We start from the raw sequence: 19447 nt of genomic DNA on the forward strand, positions 1-19447 counted from the left end.
TATCTGGGCCTCACTACCCTTGGCTTTAGGCCAGAATCAGTGCATGACGTAACATTTTATACTGCCGACAGATATGAAACTATTTTGCTGTATCTTAATAAAATATATTAATGTTATTTAATATTACACTTAAGATTATTTGTAGACAAAATACAACATAACATGTTGCAGTTTGTTCCATTAACAACGTTAATTAAATTATACAAACTTTTATCTATACTGTTCCTAGATTGGTGAGACAATGATATTTTTAGCAATGAATGAAATTAATAAAATGAAGTTATTGAAATTTTAAAAATGCAAGCTTGATCACTTTACATATTGTCAGATAGCTATAGGTACTTTGTACCAATAGCAATGAGTAAGTCTCAAACTTACTTTAACTTCTGCATTTCGACTGTTTAGATATAGGTACCAAATTGTACTTATTTCAAATATTTCATCATTAATAGATTTATATTATTTTTAGTAACGTGTTTTTTTAGACTCATAAACGTTTTAATAGATTTTTACTGAAACTTTCATAACTTTATAATATGAAAGTATTTGTTACTAAGTTGAGGAATCATTTACTTTCCTCGGGTAATTTATGAAATTTAATTTCTGCTTTTTATCTAACGCGAACACGACCCCATTAAACCTTGGACGCATTAAACCCTTTAATTTTCATTTGTACAATAAAATACGTTTTTTAGACTAAGGGAAAAGTGCTGACTATTATTTTTTGCTTATGAGAAGGTCAAATTTGGGTTTTTCGTCTTAATTTTCTTTTAACGACCTTGAAAGAAATAGATTTTATTTATTTATGATGAAGCCAAAATAAGAAACTATTTTGGGATTCGCCTGAAGCTTTTCACCGAGCCCTTCGATAAATAATTCCAAGAAGGATACAAAAACCTTTATCTATCTGACACATGGCTCAAGATATAACAACTACCTCGTAATGAAAGAAAAGTACGAAAAACAAAACAAAAAATTTAAATATTCAGACTCCAAGATGCAAAGATTTTAATACAAAACAGAAGCGAGATATACAAAATAGATATCAATTTTTGTTTCCCCTTATAAAGAAAACGTTGTTTCCCTTAGAGGGACCGTTAAATTATACGCAACATTTAATCTCGTGAACACTCTGCCTGTAGCGAGGATATTCAGCACTTATACTGTGACCCTTGTTTAACTTTCTCCTTTGTATTAGAGGGGTCATGAATTTGTTTGGACATATCTTTTAAGGCAGAGGGCCACTTCGGATATTACTGAAGATTTTTTACGCAAACTCTATTGGTTTGAAATGACTACCAAATATTTTTGAGGGTGAGGTTTCATATCTTTTGGGGTCAACCGAATTAATGATGGTTCTTAAAATTGGTGTCATTTTAAAAATTATCGTTTGAAAAATACCTTGAGTATTAATTTACACTTTTAAAACTTTATTCAGATCTAATTCAGTCTGAGATGCTTAATGTCCATTAATTAGGTACCAACTTTTCCTGGAATAATTAATTGTTTTTCTTCCTACTTTTGGTTTTTGTATCCGTGACTTAGTTAAGTACCTAGTCCTGAAAATCTATACTTATAATAAATCTGTAGAGAGGTCAATTCTGTACATGAAATATATTTCCAAAATAACTATCAGGGGGTGATTAGTGATCGATACTGATGCCAAAAATGCAATCAGTAAAATTTTTGTCTGTCTGTCTGTCTGTCTGTCTGTCTGTCTGTCTGTCTGTATGTTCCTTATAGAAACAAAAACGACTCGACGGATTTTAACGAAACTTGGTACAATTATTCTTCATACTCCTGGTCAGGTTATAGGATACTTAGGAATTCCCACGGGAACGGGAATCAGCGGGAAAATCCTTTTGTATGAAAAATCTAAACCGCTTAAGTTAGACGCTTGAAATTTGGCATGCAGGTACCTTAGTAAACTTAAAGCTTATTTACAACAGGATATTGCAAAATTCCTACGGGAACGGGAGTTAGATGGAAAAAACATTTGTATGAAAAAATCTAAACCGCGTAAGATAGACGCTTGAAATTTGGCATGCAGGTACCTTAGTAAACTTAAAGCTTAGTTACAACAGGATATTGCAAAATTCCCACGGGAACGGGAGTTAGCGGGAAAAAACATTTAATGTAAAAATCTGAACCGCATAAGATAGATGAAGGGGGGGTAAAACGAGATCCACGCGTACGAAGTCGCGGGCGGCCGCTAGTACTGAATAAACTACAATATGCAAACACAGTTGGCCACCTAATTTCTAAATTAAAAGGCTTAACATATTATTTTATCTATATGGATCGTATTTTATTGGAGCCTTTGTGCATTAACTGTCTATTGTTATCGGCGGATTAAAATTATGGTCCGATAAATTTTGCATTCGGTTGCATCAGATAGTACGAGAACCAATATCTCTAGTCCCTTGCTGACAAAATCTAAAATAGTAACTTTTATATAATAATATGTAAAAAATCCTAAGTGCGTTTAGGCATTTGAAACAAAAACATGATACTTATTGCTCTCTCTTGCTCGCTCTTGGAATCTCTTCAATGAATGCTTTAACGACGGTGTAGATAGAAATCCGTGGAACACAATTTCTGACTTCGGGACTTTATTTAGACTAGTTAGGAGGTGAACATAGCAAAAGTCCCCGCCCTTAGCCCTTGAGCCGGCAGGATGAGGGGGGTTTAAAGGTACCACTTTTCGGTTTTTCGCTTAATTCTCGGAAACTATGCGTCCTAGAGACATGACTACTATGAACCAAAAAAAGCTTATTCAATTTGCTACAGGTGAGACAATCAAGTTTTTCTATACCTTTTATAGTTTTCACGGCATCTGCTCTAGAAGGTCTGTAATATTGGAAATTTTGTTTTTGTCTTACATGATCCCATCAGGAGAAAATCGACTAAATCAACATTAAGCCAACATTTTAGACATGCGGGAGCACGTTAAGCCTAGTTCCAGGGAGGGGACTGCACCGTGCGTATATTTAGACGACCCAATTGGAGCCACTTTTGACTCCTCATCACTCAAAAACTACTGTGCATTAACACTTCAAATTTGGCTCATGTGTTGAGACTTGCAAGATAAACATCAGCTTCAAATTTCATAAATATACCTCAAACAGTTATTTAGGTATTGACGTTCAAAAATCGACATTTAGAACACTAAAATCTATCTATCACCTGTGAAAAGTTAAAATTTACTGGTTTTTTATTTGTTCCTTTGTATTTACAAATCTACCTATCTGGATGCCAAATTTGAACCTTCAAGGTCATCTGGAAGTTGTTAGAATTTGGTCTATAGGTCAGATATGTAGATTTTAGGACGTCAATACCTAAATAACCGTTTGAGGTATATTTATGAAATTAGAAGCTGATGTTTATCTTGCAAGTCTCAACACATGTGCCAAATTTGAAGTGTTAATGCACAGTAATTTTTGAGTAATGAGGAGTCAAAAGTGGCTCCAATTGGGTCGTCTAAATATACGCACGGTGCAGTCCCCTCCCTGGAACTAGGCTTAACGTGCTCCCGCATGTCTAAAATGTTGGCTTAATGTTGATTTAGTCGATTTTCTCCTGATGGGAACATGTAAGACAAAAACAAAATTTCCAATATTACAGACCTTCTAGAGCAGATGCCGTGAAAACTATAAAAGGTATAGAAAAACTTGACTGTCTCACCTGTAGCAAATTGAATAAGCTTTTTTTGGTTCATAGTAGTCATGTCTCTAGGACGCATAGTTTCCGAGAATTAAGCGAAAAACCGAAAAGTGGTACCTTTAAACCCCCCTCACCCTGCCGGCTCAAGGGCTAAGGGCGGGGACTTTTGCTATGTTCACCTCCTAACTAGTCTAAATAAAGTCCCGAAGTCAGAAATTGTGTTCCACGGATTTCCATCTATAATGCTTTATTGACTGGACTATGGTGTGAATTACTGGAACTTGACGATATACCTACTTGACTAGATATTGAATATTTCGTTGCCGGTGAATCTATTCATCATGGAGCGACGAAAAACGAACGGTGCAATGAAGGTGTCAAGCTGGCTGATCCGAGGAACGCGGGTTCGATCCCCGCCGCTGCTCAACTATTCTGATAACTCGTAACACAAGTATATAATTTAGTAAGCTCGTGGTAAATCACGAGGAGTTAACGGGATTATTAGTAGTATGCATTTACAAATTGCTAATATTCCTTAAAAAATCATTTCAGCCATAGGACGTCCACAGCTGGACAAAGTCCTCTCCCAAGGATTTCCACCACGACTGGTCTTGTGCATCCCGGTGCTTCCAGTGACCTTCACTAGATCGTCGGTCCACCGAGTGAGATCTGCCCTACGTTTGCCGGTCCGTGGTTGCCACTCAAGAACTTTTCTGCCCCTGCCTACGAGCAATGTGCTTTTCCCACGTCACTTCAGTTTGCCTTATGTAGAGGGTAGGTATATCGAAAATTCGAGTTCTACATTATAAAGGAATAGATGTTTTGGACACAACTGATCCTGTATTTCTTTTGTCAAGTTAATATACAGAATCAAACCATAGATAATGACTATAGGATTAAGTTTTCTAAAATCATAATCCGCCACACATGTAAAACTCACTCGCCTTCGAGAATTGCAACAACTATAAGGCTGAGTTGCACCACCTTTTTACCGTAACATTAACAATAACCGGTGCTTTTTTTGTATAGAGATTTTTGACATTTGTCAAAGTTAAAGTAAGATGGTGCAACCAAGCCTAAGTAATTTGTATTTTTATAATACTGGAAGTTTGAAGAAACCTGATAAGAGGATTGAATGATCAAATTCCATGAAATGTTATGTTAGGTATTCTAATAACAATGCTATTTTCCATAATATATTTTAATGAACGCCATTCCCATTCATTCCAAGTCTACCCGCATTTCTGGCTGTATGGTTATCGATGGGTGTTGCATACAAAACATGACCTTTGAACTAAATTGTGAAATACATACACAAAACTATTTGTTGATATAATATTAAAATCAATCAAGGTTAGATTAATATTTTTTAAAGTTATCATAATAAGTAACATAAAAGTTCAGATGATTACAAAATTATTTACAGTGTTGGTGAAACTGCAAAATTAAATAATTTTGTAAGCAATAATAATTGCAAAAAAAGCCAGTGATAATAATGATTTTACTCGGATTGACTGACGTCAGATTACAACATCTCGCTTAGAAGGAGTACAGTCACTCACTTGATTTATTCAATGTCTCACTCATTCAAGTACAATAAATTACTCACTCGCTAGTTCACTTTATTAAGATTCGAGTGTCAAAATGGTCAGTCGCTATCCAATCTCCACTGTGATCAGACGTGTCGAGGTAAAGTTTGTGAAGTGAATTGTGTTAAGTAAAGCTGGAATGCTGCTCGAGTAAGACCAGGTTAGTACCTAATACTTATTTATATTTTGAGATGTTCAAAAAGTAATGATAATGGGATATTTCTTGCCATCACAAAAATTTGAAAAAAATTGAGTAAGCTTAACTCTTCACTAGAAACTGGTTAAAAATAATTTAAGTAAGTAAGTACACCGTTGCATTTAAGAATTACAGTCACCCGAACACGACCAGTCGGAAAGTCCTTGTTTTCTGTGGCCAACGCACCTGTATACAACCCTGAAGTTGCGGTGGGTGCCAAAAAATTGGGCCTTAAATTGCTCAAAAACACCTTTTATATTCTCGATCTGACTCTTAGCTACGTGTAGGTTAACCTACAGTTCTTTTTCCGACGTAAAAAGTAGTTAAGGGACCGAAATTGTCGAGACACTGCCCTCTTTAGGCCTTTTTGGAGAGTCAAGAAAAACTTTTTCTGTATACAGATTAATAGTCTAGAGAAAAGATGGTTGGTTATGTGTTTTGTTTAGATGAGATAGCATGTTAATAAATCAAAAGATTTTTAGTCATAAACATTTTCTTTGGTAGGTATCCATTATCATTACTTTGAACACCCCTCGTATTAAAAAAAAAGTTTTTCTTTAAGTTTATTTAAAGGCCTTTCAAATGACACCAATATTAGTATAGTATGTTTGTGTTACACGACAAGACTAGATTATTATCGCGGGAGGTGTGAATTTTTGACTTCGAGTGTAGTTTTCATAATACTAATCAAATTTATTTTTCTTGCTTAATCCTATGAGACACCTTATTTATGTGAAGTGAGTACGGTCTCCTTAGGGAAATCATAAGCAAAAAGCCTAAACTTGCTATGAAATCTGCCTGAAAAGAAATTCAGATTGAGATAAATGAATAAAATGTAATTAAAATGTACAATTATACTAAGTATGCGATTGTTAGTAGGGTACTTATTAAAATTATTACTTTTAATAGTTACTATAATTATTAGTACATAGTTACAAATACACAAAGAAAGTGTTTTTGTAACATAAGTTACCTACCTACATTTAGGTACCTAAGTTACGTATTTAACAAGTGGAAAGCTACTTTCACTGCTAGTACCAGATGGGGTCTGAAAACTATGAAAAAAGGACGATTCGCGTTTATTTTTAAACAATATTTTACTAATAAAAAATGTTTTATTACGTCTAAAAAATAAAATTATAACATTTAATATAATTTAAAACTTTGTGTCAGGGACACAAAGTATTTTATAAAAATACGTATTTTATTAATAAAATAATAAGACTACGTTTTTGCGCCATCTAGCATTGGTTCTTAGTACTACAACAGTAAGTTGCGGAGATGGGAAAACAGGCGCAGGTTGGTTTTTGGTTTCAAACGTTTGTACTAGATGGCGTTACCTTATTCAAGCATGTCAATGAAACGTAAGAAGACAAAACAGTTCAAATGGGACAACATAGATGACGCTTGTTTTATTATTTTCAAACTCCAAGTCTGAGTGTGACTGCGGGATTTCTTGGCGGGAAGTGAAACGTTAATTTGGCAATTGAAGGCTGGGTTGCACCATCTTACTTTAACTGAGATAAACGTCAAATATCGACCAAACTCCATACAAAAACACCGGTTATCGTCATAGTTACGGTCAAATTTGGGTGGTGCAACTCAGCCTTATACTATTGTGATTAGCTAAATTATTAAAATTATTATTGGTAACTTATTCTCTTAAAATTGAAACTCATAATTTTAATTTCCAAAATAACTTTTACTGTTTATTCATATTTTATGTAGAAGAACTTTAAAGATTATTGATAAATAAATACTTGACACTAGTTAAGATAATTATGCAAACTGCACGAAGACATAACGAAACGCGGGTATCGAACAGTTTAGTCACAATTATGATTATTTTTTAGTTTTTCACTAGATTTTTTCACTCATCCAAAGCACAATTCACGTAGTTCCAAGTAGAAGCTCTGCGACTCTTTGCGGATATCTTTTATACGAAAGTCAATAATTGGCAGACGGCGAGCAATTTTGCTCTTGATCATAATATCCGAGTGTTTCCATTCCGTTTTGGGGGCATCAGGCTGAAAAAAAATGTTTTTTGTAATATTATCATTTCATCATCATCATAATCATCATCATCATCTCAGCCATAGGATGTCCAATGCTGAACATGGGCCTCCCCAAATGCTTTCCATGTTGCTCGGTTGGTAGCGGCCTGCGTTGATCGCCTTCCTGCTACCTTTAAGATGTCGTCGGTCCACCGAATTTTTTAAATATTAATTTAGGTACTTAGAAGGTTTTGCTAAATAGAAATTTTAGCAGTTCTAGAGCATAGATTAATAAAGCCTAGATAGATAATAAGCGCAAGAAAAACAGGCAACTTCCGCTTTAAACTTTATTGTTTTATTTAAAACTAGCTTTCCGCCCGCGGCTTCGCCCGCGTGGAATTTTGTCTGTCACAGAAAAACTTTATCGCGCGCGTCCCTGTTTCAAAAACCGGGATAAAAACTATCCTATGTTCTTTCCCGGGACTCAAACTATCTCTATGCCAAATTTCATCAAAAACGGTTGCGAGGTTTAAGCGGGAAAGCGTAACAGACAGACAGACAGACAGACAGACAGAGTTACTTTCGCATTTATAATATTAGTTGGGATGTCTTACCTATTAAATAATTTTATTAAGGTAAATGTGGATAAAAATATCTCATTATCGAAAAAAGCGCCTTAATAATTATACTACTAATTATAAAGGTGAAAGTTTGTGTGGATGTTTGTTACTCTTTCACGCAAAAACTACTTGAAACTTTACAGTATTATTATTTTGTAACCCACATTAACATATAGGCTATAATTTATGCGATTCTGTGGCACTAAATGTCACGTGAAGCCGCGGGCAAAAGCTAGTTTATAATAATTTATAGATTCTCACTTTTGACGAAGCGTTTGTATGAAGACTATCCATAATATCCATCTAGGCTTTATTAATCTAAGTTCTAGAGATAAAATGAAAAAAAAACTGCTTGAATGTTGAACAGACATCACAAAGCCATCATAATAATTATATATTGAATCAAAAATAACGTCTAATGAGCTGTTGACTGAAAACTGTATTTTCTTTCATAAATTTGATAATTAATTTAGTGCTATTTTTTACTTACCGTACATTCATGATTATCATTTAGGAAAGCGTATGTCAAGGGGCTGTAATCAGTCGTTTCATGGCCTATAGTAATATCGTTCCAACCCTTTAAAACTAAAGCTGTCCCAGGTTGGTCAATGACGTATGAATTTTTGCAATGATATCTTATTACTTGCTTTACTTGCGTAGATCTCTTTTGTAACCAAGCGATACGGTCCATAGACACCTGAAATAAATGAAAAATTACATTGAAAATTATTTGAAGGCGAATAATTATTTGTACGGCCTACTAAATGAGAGTATAAAATAACCTCTCTTACCGCCTCTGGACGTGCTTTGCGACTTTCTTGTTTTTTTTGAATTCCCAGAGCCAGAGATCGCGGGTTCGATTGTAAATAAAGTATTATTATTAATCTAAAATCGTATTCGGCGGGGGGCGAAATGTTACTGTATGGAATACTCATATGGGCAGCGTGAGACGTCCACCCACAAGGTGGACCGACGATATCATAGAGGTAGCAGGGAAGCGCTGGACGCAGGCCGCCACCAATCGATCAACATGGAAAGCATTGGGGGAGGCCTTTGTTCAGCAGTGGACGTCCTGGCTGAAATGATGATAATGATGTTGATGATGATGATATTACGTCATTACTTACATTATAAAATTTCTTCAAATCAAAATTTCTTTTACTTAGCCAAAACGGTTCGGTTTCATTAACAACGTATTTGTCGTGTTCTGTTGTCGGTGATAAGGGGAGACACGTCATATGATTGACCTTGTCACATTTTACTTGAAATCTGTCTTCAGGTCGCACCCAAATTGTATCTAAAAATATAATCAGAATCAATAACTTACGTTTTTTGGTCATAAAGGGTCCTTTTCCACGGCATGCAATCCAGTTTTGCCAGATTATGTAATTCAGGACTGAGGCCTGAGCGTGAGTTTACATAAGTCGTCACTGAGCGCGTAAAAAATGTCATTAAATGTATGAAGGATTGTACAGCGCTCCTAGCGGGTTTCAAGAACTAAGTTTTTTATATATTTTTTTAACGCACTCACTAGTGTGGACGTTTGATATAAACTCACACTAAGCCCTCTGTTGTGTCGTGTCGTTAGTTACAACCTGTGTTACAACTGTGTTTAACACTCGTATTTACAACGATGCTTGCTTATGTGAAGCAGCAAATCGAACGTTGAATAGAGTTCTGTGATTGGTTCGTGTGTGATCCTGTGCGTCCACGCGCACTGTGAGACCTCATAGTATACGGGCGTAAAAACGGGATGTTGGTGTGAATTTTATTATTAAAAGTTTGCAGAAACTGTAAAAGATGTTGCTGTGGGAAAGAGCCCGAAAATATAAACTTTATAAACTAGCGATTGCCCGCGACTTCAAGTCTTCAAATTACAGTCAAGTCAAAGTCGAAATTTCTTTATTTGTATATGTTTGTGAAATTGTGAACTCTGTCAGTTTATAATATGACGCGTTAGATTATAAACTAACAGTGGGTTAGGTAGGGTAGAAAAAAAAAGATTAGATTGTAATTTAACTACGTCAGATTATAATCTGACGGAATTCACAATTTTACGGTGACTTATAGACTAAGAACTAGTAACAAATCGTCAAATATTTTACACCTTCGTACGCGTGGACCTCGTTTTACCCCCGTAGGGATTGAATTTTGCAAAATCCCGTCTTTGTGAGCACCTACGTTCTAAAAGGAACCCCCATGCAATATTTGAGACTTCTAGCACTTGTAGTCTCTGAGATTTCGTGATGAGTGAGTGAGTCAGTCAGTGACCTTTCGCCTTTATTATAGGTAGATACTCAACATGATTATGTTTACCACCTGCATTTTAGTTCACCATGCAATAATGCTGTTGCTATCATTTTACGCAATATTATGGTCTCACCTCCAATACTCTTAGTGCCCCCTTCTATTGGATCAATAATTGTATGACACAAATTATTAGCTGGTTGGTATTCAGTGCCTATACCATTTTTGCCCTCAGGCCCTTTTCCCAAAGAAGGTTCTGAAAAATGAAAGTGATAGCCGTCAAATTCTTGAATTAAACTTATAATACTTTCTTACTACATAGCTCGCAGAATTGCTAAAATCAAGTGGCAGTGGGCAGGACACATAGCTCGTAGAGACGATGGCCGTTGGGGCAGGAAAGTTCTCGAACCTCGGGCTGGAAGACGTAGCGAGGGCAGGCCTCCTACTAGGTGGACCGACGATCTGGTAAAGGTCGGGAGAAGAGCCTAGATGCATTCATTGTGGAAAACCTTGGGGGAGGCCTTTGTCCAGCTGTGGACGTCATTTATTTTGGCTGAAACGAAAGAACGAACTATTAAGTATAATATACTTTTAAATTACCAGGATAAGGGTAAGGACAACGTTCTGGGCACTTCCCATCCAGTCCAGGATTTCCAGATGGGCCTATGCTGCCCTGTAAAATAAATATTAGATAAATTAGGTTGGTTGATCCTACTATCCTACTAATATTATAAATGCGAAAGTTTGTATGGATGTCTGGAGGTCTGGATGTCAACATGTTTGTTACTCTTTCACGCAAAAACTACTGAACGGGTTTTGATGAAACTTTACAGTATTATTGTTTATAGCCCAGAATAACATAACATAGGCTATAATTATGACGATGTGACAAACTAAATTTCACGTGGGTGAAGCCGCGGGCAAAAGCTAGTTCAAATAAAAGATTTCCATAATTATGTGTGGGTTCACATACAAAGTAAGCACCGAATATTGGTAATGTTCAGTTCTTTTTTTGAATCCCNTTTTGATGAAACTTTACAGGATTATTGTTTATAGCCCAGAATAACATAACATAGGCTATAATTATGACGATGTGACAAACTAAATTTCACGTGGGTGAAGCCGCGGGCAAAAGCTAGTTCAAATAAAAGATTTCCATAATTATGTGTGGGTTCACATACAAAGTAAGCACCGAATATTGGTAATGTTCAGTTCTTTTTTTGAATCCCAACTAATATTATAAATGCGAAAGTAACTCTGTCTGTCTGTCTGTCTGTCTGTCTGTCTGTCTGTCTGTTACGCTTTCCCGCTTAAACCTCGCAACCGATTTTGATGAAATTTGGCATAGAGATAGTTTGAGTCCCGGGAAAGAACATAGGATAGTTTTTATCCCGGTTTTTGAAACAGGGACGCGCGCGATAAAGTTTTTCTGTGACAGACAAAAATCCACGCGGGCGAAGCCGCGGGCGGAAAGCTAGTATTCCTATAATTTTGTCTCCCGCTATTATTTCATTTTATTTTTGTTTCAAATTAACATAATTATCAGCACGTACCGTCCAGCGTGAAATAGTTCATGACACCCAAAGTGATCAAAAAGTTGATAACACAACGATATTCTAAGTGCCTTTTCACACGTCCCGGTTGCCGGCTAACCGACGCCGGGTACCCTGTCGTGAAGTGTATGGGCATGCCGGATTAATTACGCCGGAACATGTGAAAGCTACGCACCATGCCCATACACTTCACCACCGGATACCCGGCGCCGGTTAGCCGGTAACCGGGACGTGTGAAAAGGGCCATATTGTAACAAAGAATTGCTGCGATCTTTTTGGCTACTTTGGGTGTCACGAACTATTTGACATACTAAATAAATACCTATTTTAATTAGTAATCACAAGGAAGGCGCTGGACGCAGGCCGCTACCAGCCGGGCAACATGGAAAGCATTGGGGGAGTCCTATGGCTGAGATGATGATGATGATGAGTCACAAAAAATAGGGATGGCAGCGGAGATTGTATAATTGTATTTTTTGGTATTAGGCATGTGATATTTGTCACCATTAAAGTTGACATATGCGTGCCCAAACACTGTAAAGACAATAAATAGGTACATACCGGCTCTCCTTTCAGACCAATCGGCCCATCAAGACCCTGGAAGGAAATAATAAACTTCTTTAAATCTATAACTAAGTTGACACAATGACTAATAATTTCAGGATACGACTTTTGTAATTTCATTAAAAAAATGGAAAAAGATTTTTGCAAGTAGGATTATAAAAATCACTTGACATTCGCATTCGCAGTGCCGTCCAACTATTCGTATTTCATTACGCCATACACTTCATTAATCTGGGTCGATGGGTGTAATGTGTAGTGTAAGATTACGTGTAATGTAACACGAATTCTACGTGTGAACGGCACTACGAGCATTACATGTAAAGTGCCGCCCATACTATTTCTATTTCGATACATTTTATACGCGTTACACCCGTCTGGACCCTGCTTTACGAATTGCTTACATATTTTCTGAACCCAGCATATTGTGATACTAGCAATTTGTAGATTAAAATAGTAAAATTAAAAAACTTACAGTATCACCCTTCTCTCCTTTTGTACCATTTACACCTGGTAGTCCATTTCGTCCTGGTGGTCCCTGTGTAAAAAAATAATTATTTAGTTTCCCACTACTTTAATGTGCCATGTTGCCAACTTTAAATACGCCAAGAAAAGTCTTAAAATGTAAAGTAAACACTTAAGGCCCCTCGCCCACGGCGACTTTTTGTAGTGATGCTGTCACGCGTTTCGTAGGTAAACCAACGACAGCAACGCTACTAACGCGCGTTAGTCACAATTGCATCGCGCTACAGAAGTTGTTGATGAGCACCTTCATGCTGTATAACGTAGAGCTGGCTAGCTGGAACCGCTATGATAGAACTGTCATTTATATTCAAATGTGATGTTGTCTTTAGCTGTGTAATGGCTGTGCCGAACTCTCTATTGTAAATATTCTACGTGTGCTTTGATACCAATATATTTATTATGTTACTACCAACCACTGTTTTTATTGCTCTGTAGCGGACTTAATATATCCCTAACAAGGGTTATGGGCCCAGTGCCCCAGAGCAAAGTAACATTTTAAAATAGTTTGTCGTGAAAATAATTTCGTATAAAGTGACGTGAACAGAATGTCGAATGTACGTATTGAGTTATTGAGAAAAGACAACTATGATAGTTGGAAAGTGCAAGTAGAAGCCCTATTGATCAGAAATGATTTTTGGGAATATGTAAGTGGAGAAAAGTCAAAACCCACGGATGAGACATTATCAACAGCATGGGATTTTGCTGACAGAAAGGCAAGATCGGAGTTGATTTTATCATTGGATCCGAGTGTTGTTCATCATGTGAAAAGATTGAAGACTGCACGAGAGGTTTGGCTGAAATTAGAGAGTCTGTTCGTATCACGTGGACCTGCGAAAAAAGCGACCCTGATGAAAAGGCTCATGCTACACAAGATGAGTGAGGATCAGAACGTATGCGAACATCTTGATTTATTTTTTGAAGCTGTCGATAAGTTAGAAGAAATGGACATCGTGATCCATGATGATCTTTTAGCGATTATGTTGCTGTATAGTTTACCAGCAAGCTATGAGAACTTCAGATGCGCCATTGAAAGTAGAGACGAGCTGCCAAAGCCTGAACAACTTAGGGTGAAAATTATCGAAGAATACAGTTCGAGAGGCAATACCCAAGTTGAGAGGATAGAAGGAGCTATGTATATAAATAAACATCAGAAGAAGAATGGGACTGGACCTGAAACAAAATTTAAGTATAAATGTTTCAAATGTCATAACTTTGGACATAAGGCATCCGATTGCAAGAAAAAGAAGTCTTCTCAGGCTTCAGAACGGTATTTCTTTATAAGGGATGTGCTGCGTGACAATAAGTCGATAACTTTAGAACATTTGGCAACTGAAAATATGCTGGCAGATATTTTCACCAAACCTTTGCCTCGTATAAGGCATCACTTGCTGAGTAAAGGGTTAGGGTTGCGCGTACTCTAGTGCCTTGTATAAAGCATGAGTTGAGGGGGTGTGTTGATGAGCACCTTCATGCTGTATAACGTAGAGCTGGCTAGCTGGAACCGCTATGATAGAACTGTCATTTATATTCAAATGTGATGTTGTCTTTAGCTGTGTAATGGCTGTGCCGAACTCTCTATTGTAAATATTCTACGTGTGCTTTGATACCAATATATTTATTATGTTACTACCAACCACTGTTTTTATTGCTCTGTAGCGGACTTAATATATCCCTAACAGAAGTGATGCCAACGCGCTACTCAGGACTTTGGTTGGTCCAACACCGCGGTGGGCAACCCTCTAGTTGGGTTCGCCACTGATCGGGCGCCTTAATGCGCTCGATACGGCCCGGTCGCGAACGTCGGCACGCGCACCGACGATCGCCAAACGGCTAGAGTACCTTCTGTACTCGCCACTCTGCCCTGTGAAAAAAAAATAAACAAAAAAAAGCGCTACAGCAGCGCGACTGTATCGATGCAAACGCGCGACCGTGTCGGGCGACATCGGGGAGAGAACGGAGGGAGGGTTACTGACTCGCGTTTGCATCGCGACAGTATCGCGTTTGCATCACGATTGACGTATCGATGCGAACGCGCTACAGAATCGCTACTGTATCGCTACAAACCCAAATTCCCAACCCAAAAATGGGTAATCGCCGTGGGCGAGGGGCCTAAAAAGTAGGTACGTTATACGTTACGTTACGCATACGTTTCAGCCAAATGATGTCCACTGCTGGACAAAGGCCTCCCCCAAGGTTTTCCACAATGAACGGTCCTGCGCTGCCCGCATCCAGGCTCTTCCCGCGACCTTTACCAGATCGTCTGTCCACCTAGTAGAAGGCCTGCCCACGCTACGTCTTCCAGCCCGTGGTCGCCACTCGAGAACTATCCTGCCCCAACGGCCATCGTCTCTACGAGCTATGTGCCCCGCCCACTGCCACTTGATTTTAGCAATTCTGCGAGCTATGTCGGTTACTTTGGTTCTCCTGCGGATCTCCTCATTTCTGATTTGATCACGCAGGGAAACTCCGAGCATAGCCCGCTCCATCGCCCTTTGGGTGACCTTGAGCCTTCTTATGAGGCCCATAGTAAGCGACCACGTCTCAGATCCGTATACCATCACTGGCAACACGCATTGGTTAAATACTTTCGACTTGAGACACTGCGGTATTTCGGACGTGAGTATATGGCGAAGCTTCCCGAACGAAAAAGTAGGTACTTACTTTTAATCCTCGCATTCCAGCGAGTCCTTGCTCGCCCTGTTCGCCTGTGTCTCCCTGAACAATATTGCAAACGGATTAAAAATCCATAATACAAATTAAATTATAATTTATACAGCTAAAAAGTTTGTTTGTTTGTTTTTTGAAGGTTGAAAGTGCGAAAGTGCTTGTAGTAGCCATTGAATTTAGAAAAAAAGAAATTAATTCGTTTTCTGTAAGTAGGCTTTTAAATTTTAATTCAAATAGTTTATTCAGTACCTAGGCTCTTTTTAGGGCACTTAGAAACTACTTACATAAAAAAATACTGACTTTGCTTTATATGTATATTAATGTTCATTCTGTTTCAATTTGTGCTGAAGAATTTACGCACCTTTTCGCCTTTTTGTCCGATAATTTTCCAATCTTTTATATCTCTCTGAAAAATAAGGTTAGCATTTTAAAAAAAGAAACATCATACAGCGCCTCATTTAATATTGACCAATAGGGGTCTAGACTATTTTTTGGATATATTTTTTTACAGATGTACATTTATATTACACCTAAAAATATATATATAAAAAATAAATACACTCTTACATTTAAAAACTACTTATTTTTCGTTTTAACATTTCCTGGTAAAACGCTAAAGTTCTGTCATGGCGTCGTTATGACGTCACGATCCTCCAAACAACCACATTGCTTCATAGTAAGCAGATTAAGTAAGCAGTTTACATCAAAATGTCACTGTCACATACTGTTTAGAAGATCGTGACGTCACATGCTATGATTGATGTTTGCGATCACGTGATATTACGGATTAAATATTTACTTTTTATTCATTTAAATAAAAAATATAATAAAATAAGAATATGACATTTTTGGTCATTCTATAATATAAACTCTCAGAAAAACAATAATAGAATAAGGGTGTACCCCTATTCTCTAACACGTTCCAAATTGTCTTAGAACAGCTCTTGATAAACATACGGTTTATTTATAAATTTCAATCAAAATATTAATAGAATTTACTACATCACGTTACTATCTCCAATTTACCACGAACATTTGAAAATTCGTCACTCCTATTATTATTATTAATTAATTAATTACATCAAAGAAAGAGGATAAAATACTGAAATAACTTACCGCATCTAATTTACACGAGCCTGTAATAGATTAAGAATAATAATATACAATTAGTTGCCACAATGTTATTATCAAATAATGAACAAAATAAAATATTTATATTTTACCTACTATGTGTCACACATTTATATTTTACTAGCGGCCACCCGCAACTTCGTACGCGAAAATCCCGTTTTACCCCCTTAGGGGTGGAGTTTCGTAAAATCCTATAGCGGATGCCTACGTCATAACATCTACCTGCTTGCCAAACTTCAACTCGATCCTTCCAGTGGTTTGGGCTGTGCGTTGATAGATCACTATGTCAGTCAATCAGTCAGTCACCTTCGAGTTATTTATATATTTAGATATTATTAGGTATCAATAACAATTGAATAATAAAAAACTTGTAGCATAGCATAGAGAAAATACTTATATTTTACCTATTTTGACAGGATGCATTTTGCCTCCATCGAAAATTTCCTGAAAGAAAATTTTACTGTGCATGTTAATTGAGTGATTTATTTTTTTGTATTATGTAAAATAAAATATTATTATAAAGCTTAATTTTTGTAAATTGGTGTAAATGTTGATGGGCCTTTTGCTAACAATAATATGTCCAATGTTTTTGACGTAAATTACAAAGGTTGTAATTGTTGTAAAGGACACACTGGTAAAACAGTTTTTTTTTTATAAATTGGTGATTTATTAATTAGTATCTGTTCTTCTCAGCAAAACTTACCGCTACAGTACTTCCATGGGGGAATTCAGCAGTTTTGCAAATACCTGTGGATATAATTTTTTTATATTTATAGTAGGTAGAATAACAATATACATGTATGATAATTAAAAAATTGCTATAGTCTAATTTTCAATAATACTGTAAAGTTTCATCAAAATCCGTTCAATAGCTTATTTTGCGTGAAAGAGTAACAAACATAAATACATTCTCAATTCTTGATAAAAACTGTAATAAGTTTAACATGTTACACTTATAGTTTCATCATACATAAAATAGTCCCCTCCCCCCCCCTTCCTTGCAATCGCATTGCCACCTGATTTTAAAACTTGCATCAATGACTGATTTATATTTAAAAAAAAAATATTTACTGTTTACGTAGGTACTAGGTTTAATTTTTTTTACTTCCTTTCTTAAAAATAATCAAGACATGTCATTACAAAAAACTTACCAACTGTCAATATTACAATGAACACACTCAATAATATATTTGCGTCCATAATGATGGTCACTTTTGTACTCAATAATAACAACTGAAGCGCACCAGATTGTTCAACATAATATACATACGATTAATGTAACTATTTTCCTTAAATGATATTGAAATAGATATTTTCCTGATGATGATGAACATGCAAGCTCCTATTTTTGCCACTAAAGGTGTGGTTACACAGACTGAATGAAAATGGAATTCCCCATTGTAAAGCAGTTTTCATTTTAGTATTGTACTTTATTTAGATACTTCCCGTGAATTTAATCTGCATTTATTTTTATATCGTCAACAAGCCAACAACATCACCTTTCATTACTAACAAAAAATAATAACATCTGGTTTCATGTTATGTGCTTTAAGCATAATTTATCATTTATTTGTCTTTAAGCATTATCAGGCAACTTGGAGTCGCTTCTATGTTTTTTTAGTACATAGCTACAGTTCGTTTGCGCTTCATAGGTACACGTGAAACACCCGCACTCCTGCGTTGTCGCTTAAGGGTAGCCTTTTGAACTAAGCGTCACAGATGCAGCGTCTTTAGCTTGTGCCACCAACGCCGCGTCACTAACTCGCTTCGAAAGGCTACCTTTAGGCCTCAGCCTCGAACTTAGCGGGCAGCGGGGCGGCGGCGGCGGCGGCGCGGGAGCGGGGCGGGCAACGCAGACCCGTTCTCGAAATAAGCGGGCAGCTCGCGCGGCGCTTTAGCGGCGAAGTGTTGTGTTCGGGGTTGTGTTGTCGAGATATTTTCTTTTTATTCGCAAACGAAATGTCTGAACACACACGGCGACAATTTTATTTCGATTCAAATTTATTCCTAACGCTCGATTTATTGTGGGCAAAAGAAGGAGTGCGCTGCCCGCTCGTTACCCGCTCCCTCGCCGCTGCCCGCTCGTTGCCCGCTCCGGCGCCGCTGCCGCGCCGCTGTTTTCGAGAACCGGTCTATTTGATTTCACGCGTAAGATCCTGCCGCTGCCGCGCCGCCGCCGCTCCCGCCCCGCTGCCCGCTAAGTTCGAGGCTGAGGCCTTAAAGACCAAAGCTAAAGGCGATGCGTCTGTGACGCTTAGATCGAAAGGGCTACCTTTGAGGTTCAATCACACAACGCCGCGTGCAAATTGCCATCGCCTGCCAGGTCGCGCGACCTGTCATTGGCCTATGATCGCGCCGGCGTTATGGCGTTCTGCACGCGTTGGTGTGGTTGAAGCTATAAAGATTCAATCATACTGATCGCCATTGCCATCGCGCACGCAGGCTGCACGGCGTGCAAACAACGCGTGCGGCACGCGTTGTTTTGACCGAATCTTTACATTACTTTGCCCTGTGAAGCGATCTTGAAATCCAATCTATCATGAAAGCTATTTTGTGTAGGAATGCATATTATTATGAGGGTTTGTCTTCTGGCTAACCTTTATTCTATTGAACATATTGTAAAGACTAAGTAGATACTTAGTTGCCTTTCGTTTCATTTACCTAAGTATTTACTTACAAATTGGGCAAAAAAATACCAATA

General features: G+C 37.4%; 1 protein-coding gene across 2 annotated transcripts; it reads right to left on the bottom strand.

Moving 5' to 3' along the window:
- Nucleotides 1-7166: 7166 nt before the first annotated feature.
- LOC114352787 (collagen alpha-1(II) chain-like) lies at nucleotides 7167-17997 on the bottom strand. Of its 2 annotated transcripts, XM_028304513.1 has the most exons (13): nucleotides 17898-17997; nucleotides 17450-17493; nucleotides 17151-17190; nucleotides 16732-16751; nucleotides 15977-16021; nucleotides 15610-15663; nucleotides 12899-12961; nucleotides 12424-12459; nucleotides 10910-10982; nucleotides 10446-10565; nucleotides 9190-9359; nucleotides 8553-8759; nucleotides 7167-7475 (listed from the first exon to the last, which is right to left on the bottom strand). In XM_028304513.1, the coding sequence occupies exons 1-13, from the start codon at nucleotides 17944-17946 to the stop codon at nucleotides 7323-7325; spliced, it is 1074 nt and encodes a 357-aa protein (XP_028160314.1). In that variant the 5' UTR covers nucleotides 17947-17997; the 3' UTR covers nucleotides 7167-7322. The 2 variants fall into 2 exon arrangements, with proteins under 2 accessions (XP_028160314.1, XP_028160315.1); XM_028304514.1 differs by lacking the exon at nucleotides 17898-17997 and having other exon boundaries at nucleotides 17151-17206.
- Nucleotides 17998-19447: the final 1450 nt, after the last annotated feature.

Source organism: Ostrinia furnacalis, unplaced genomic scaffold (genome assembly GCF_004193835.3).
Source record: "Ostrinia furnacalis isolate ACB-3 unplaced genomic scaffold, ASM419383v2 OfSCF1452, whole genome shotgun sequence".
Taxonomy (NCBI): Eukaryota; Metazoa; Arthropoda; class Insecta; order Lepidoptera; family Crambidae; genus Ostrinia; species Ostrinia furnacalis.

Coding starts and splice junctions, on each gene's coding strand:
- LOC114352787 (XM_028304513.1), bottom strand. CDS start 17,946: ATGGACGCAAATATATTATTGAGTGTGTTCATTGTAATATTGACAGTT. Junction 17,494..17,897: donor CATTGTAATATTGACAGTTG/GTAAGTTTTTTG, acceptor TTATATCCACAG/GTATTTGCAAAACTGCTGAA. Junction 16,022..16,731: donor GCTCGTGTAAATTAGATGCG/GTAAGTTATTTC, acceptor CTTATTTTTCAG/AGAGATATAAAAGATTGGAA.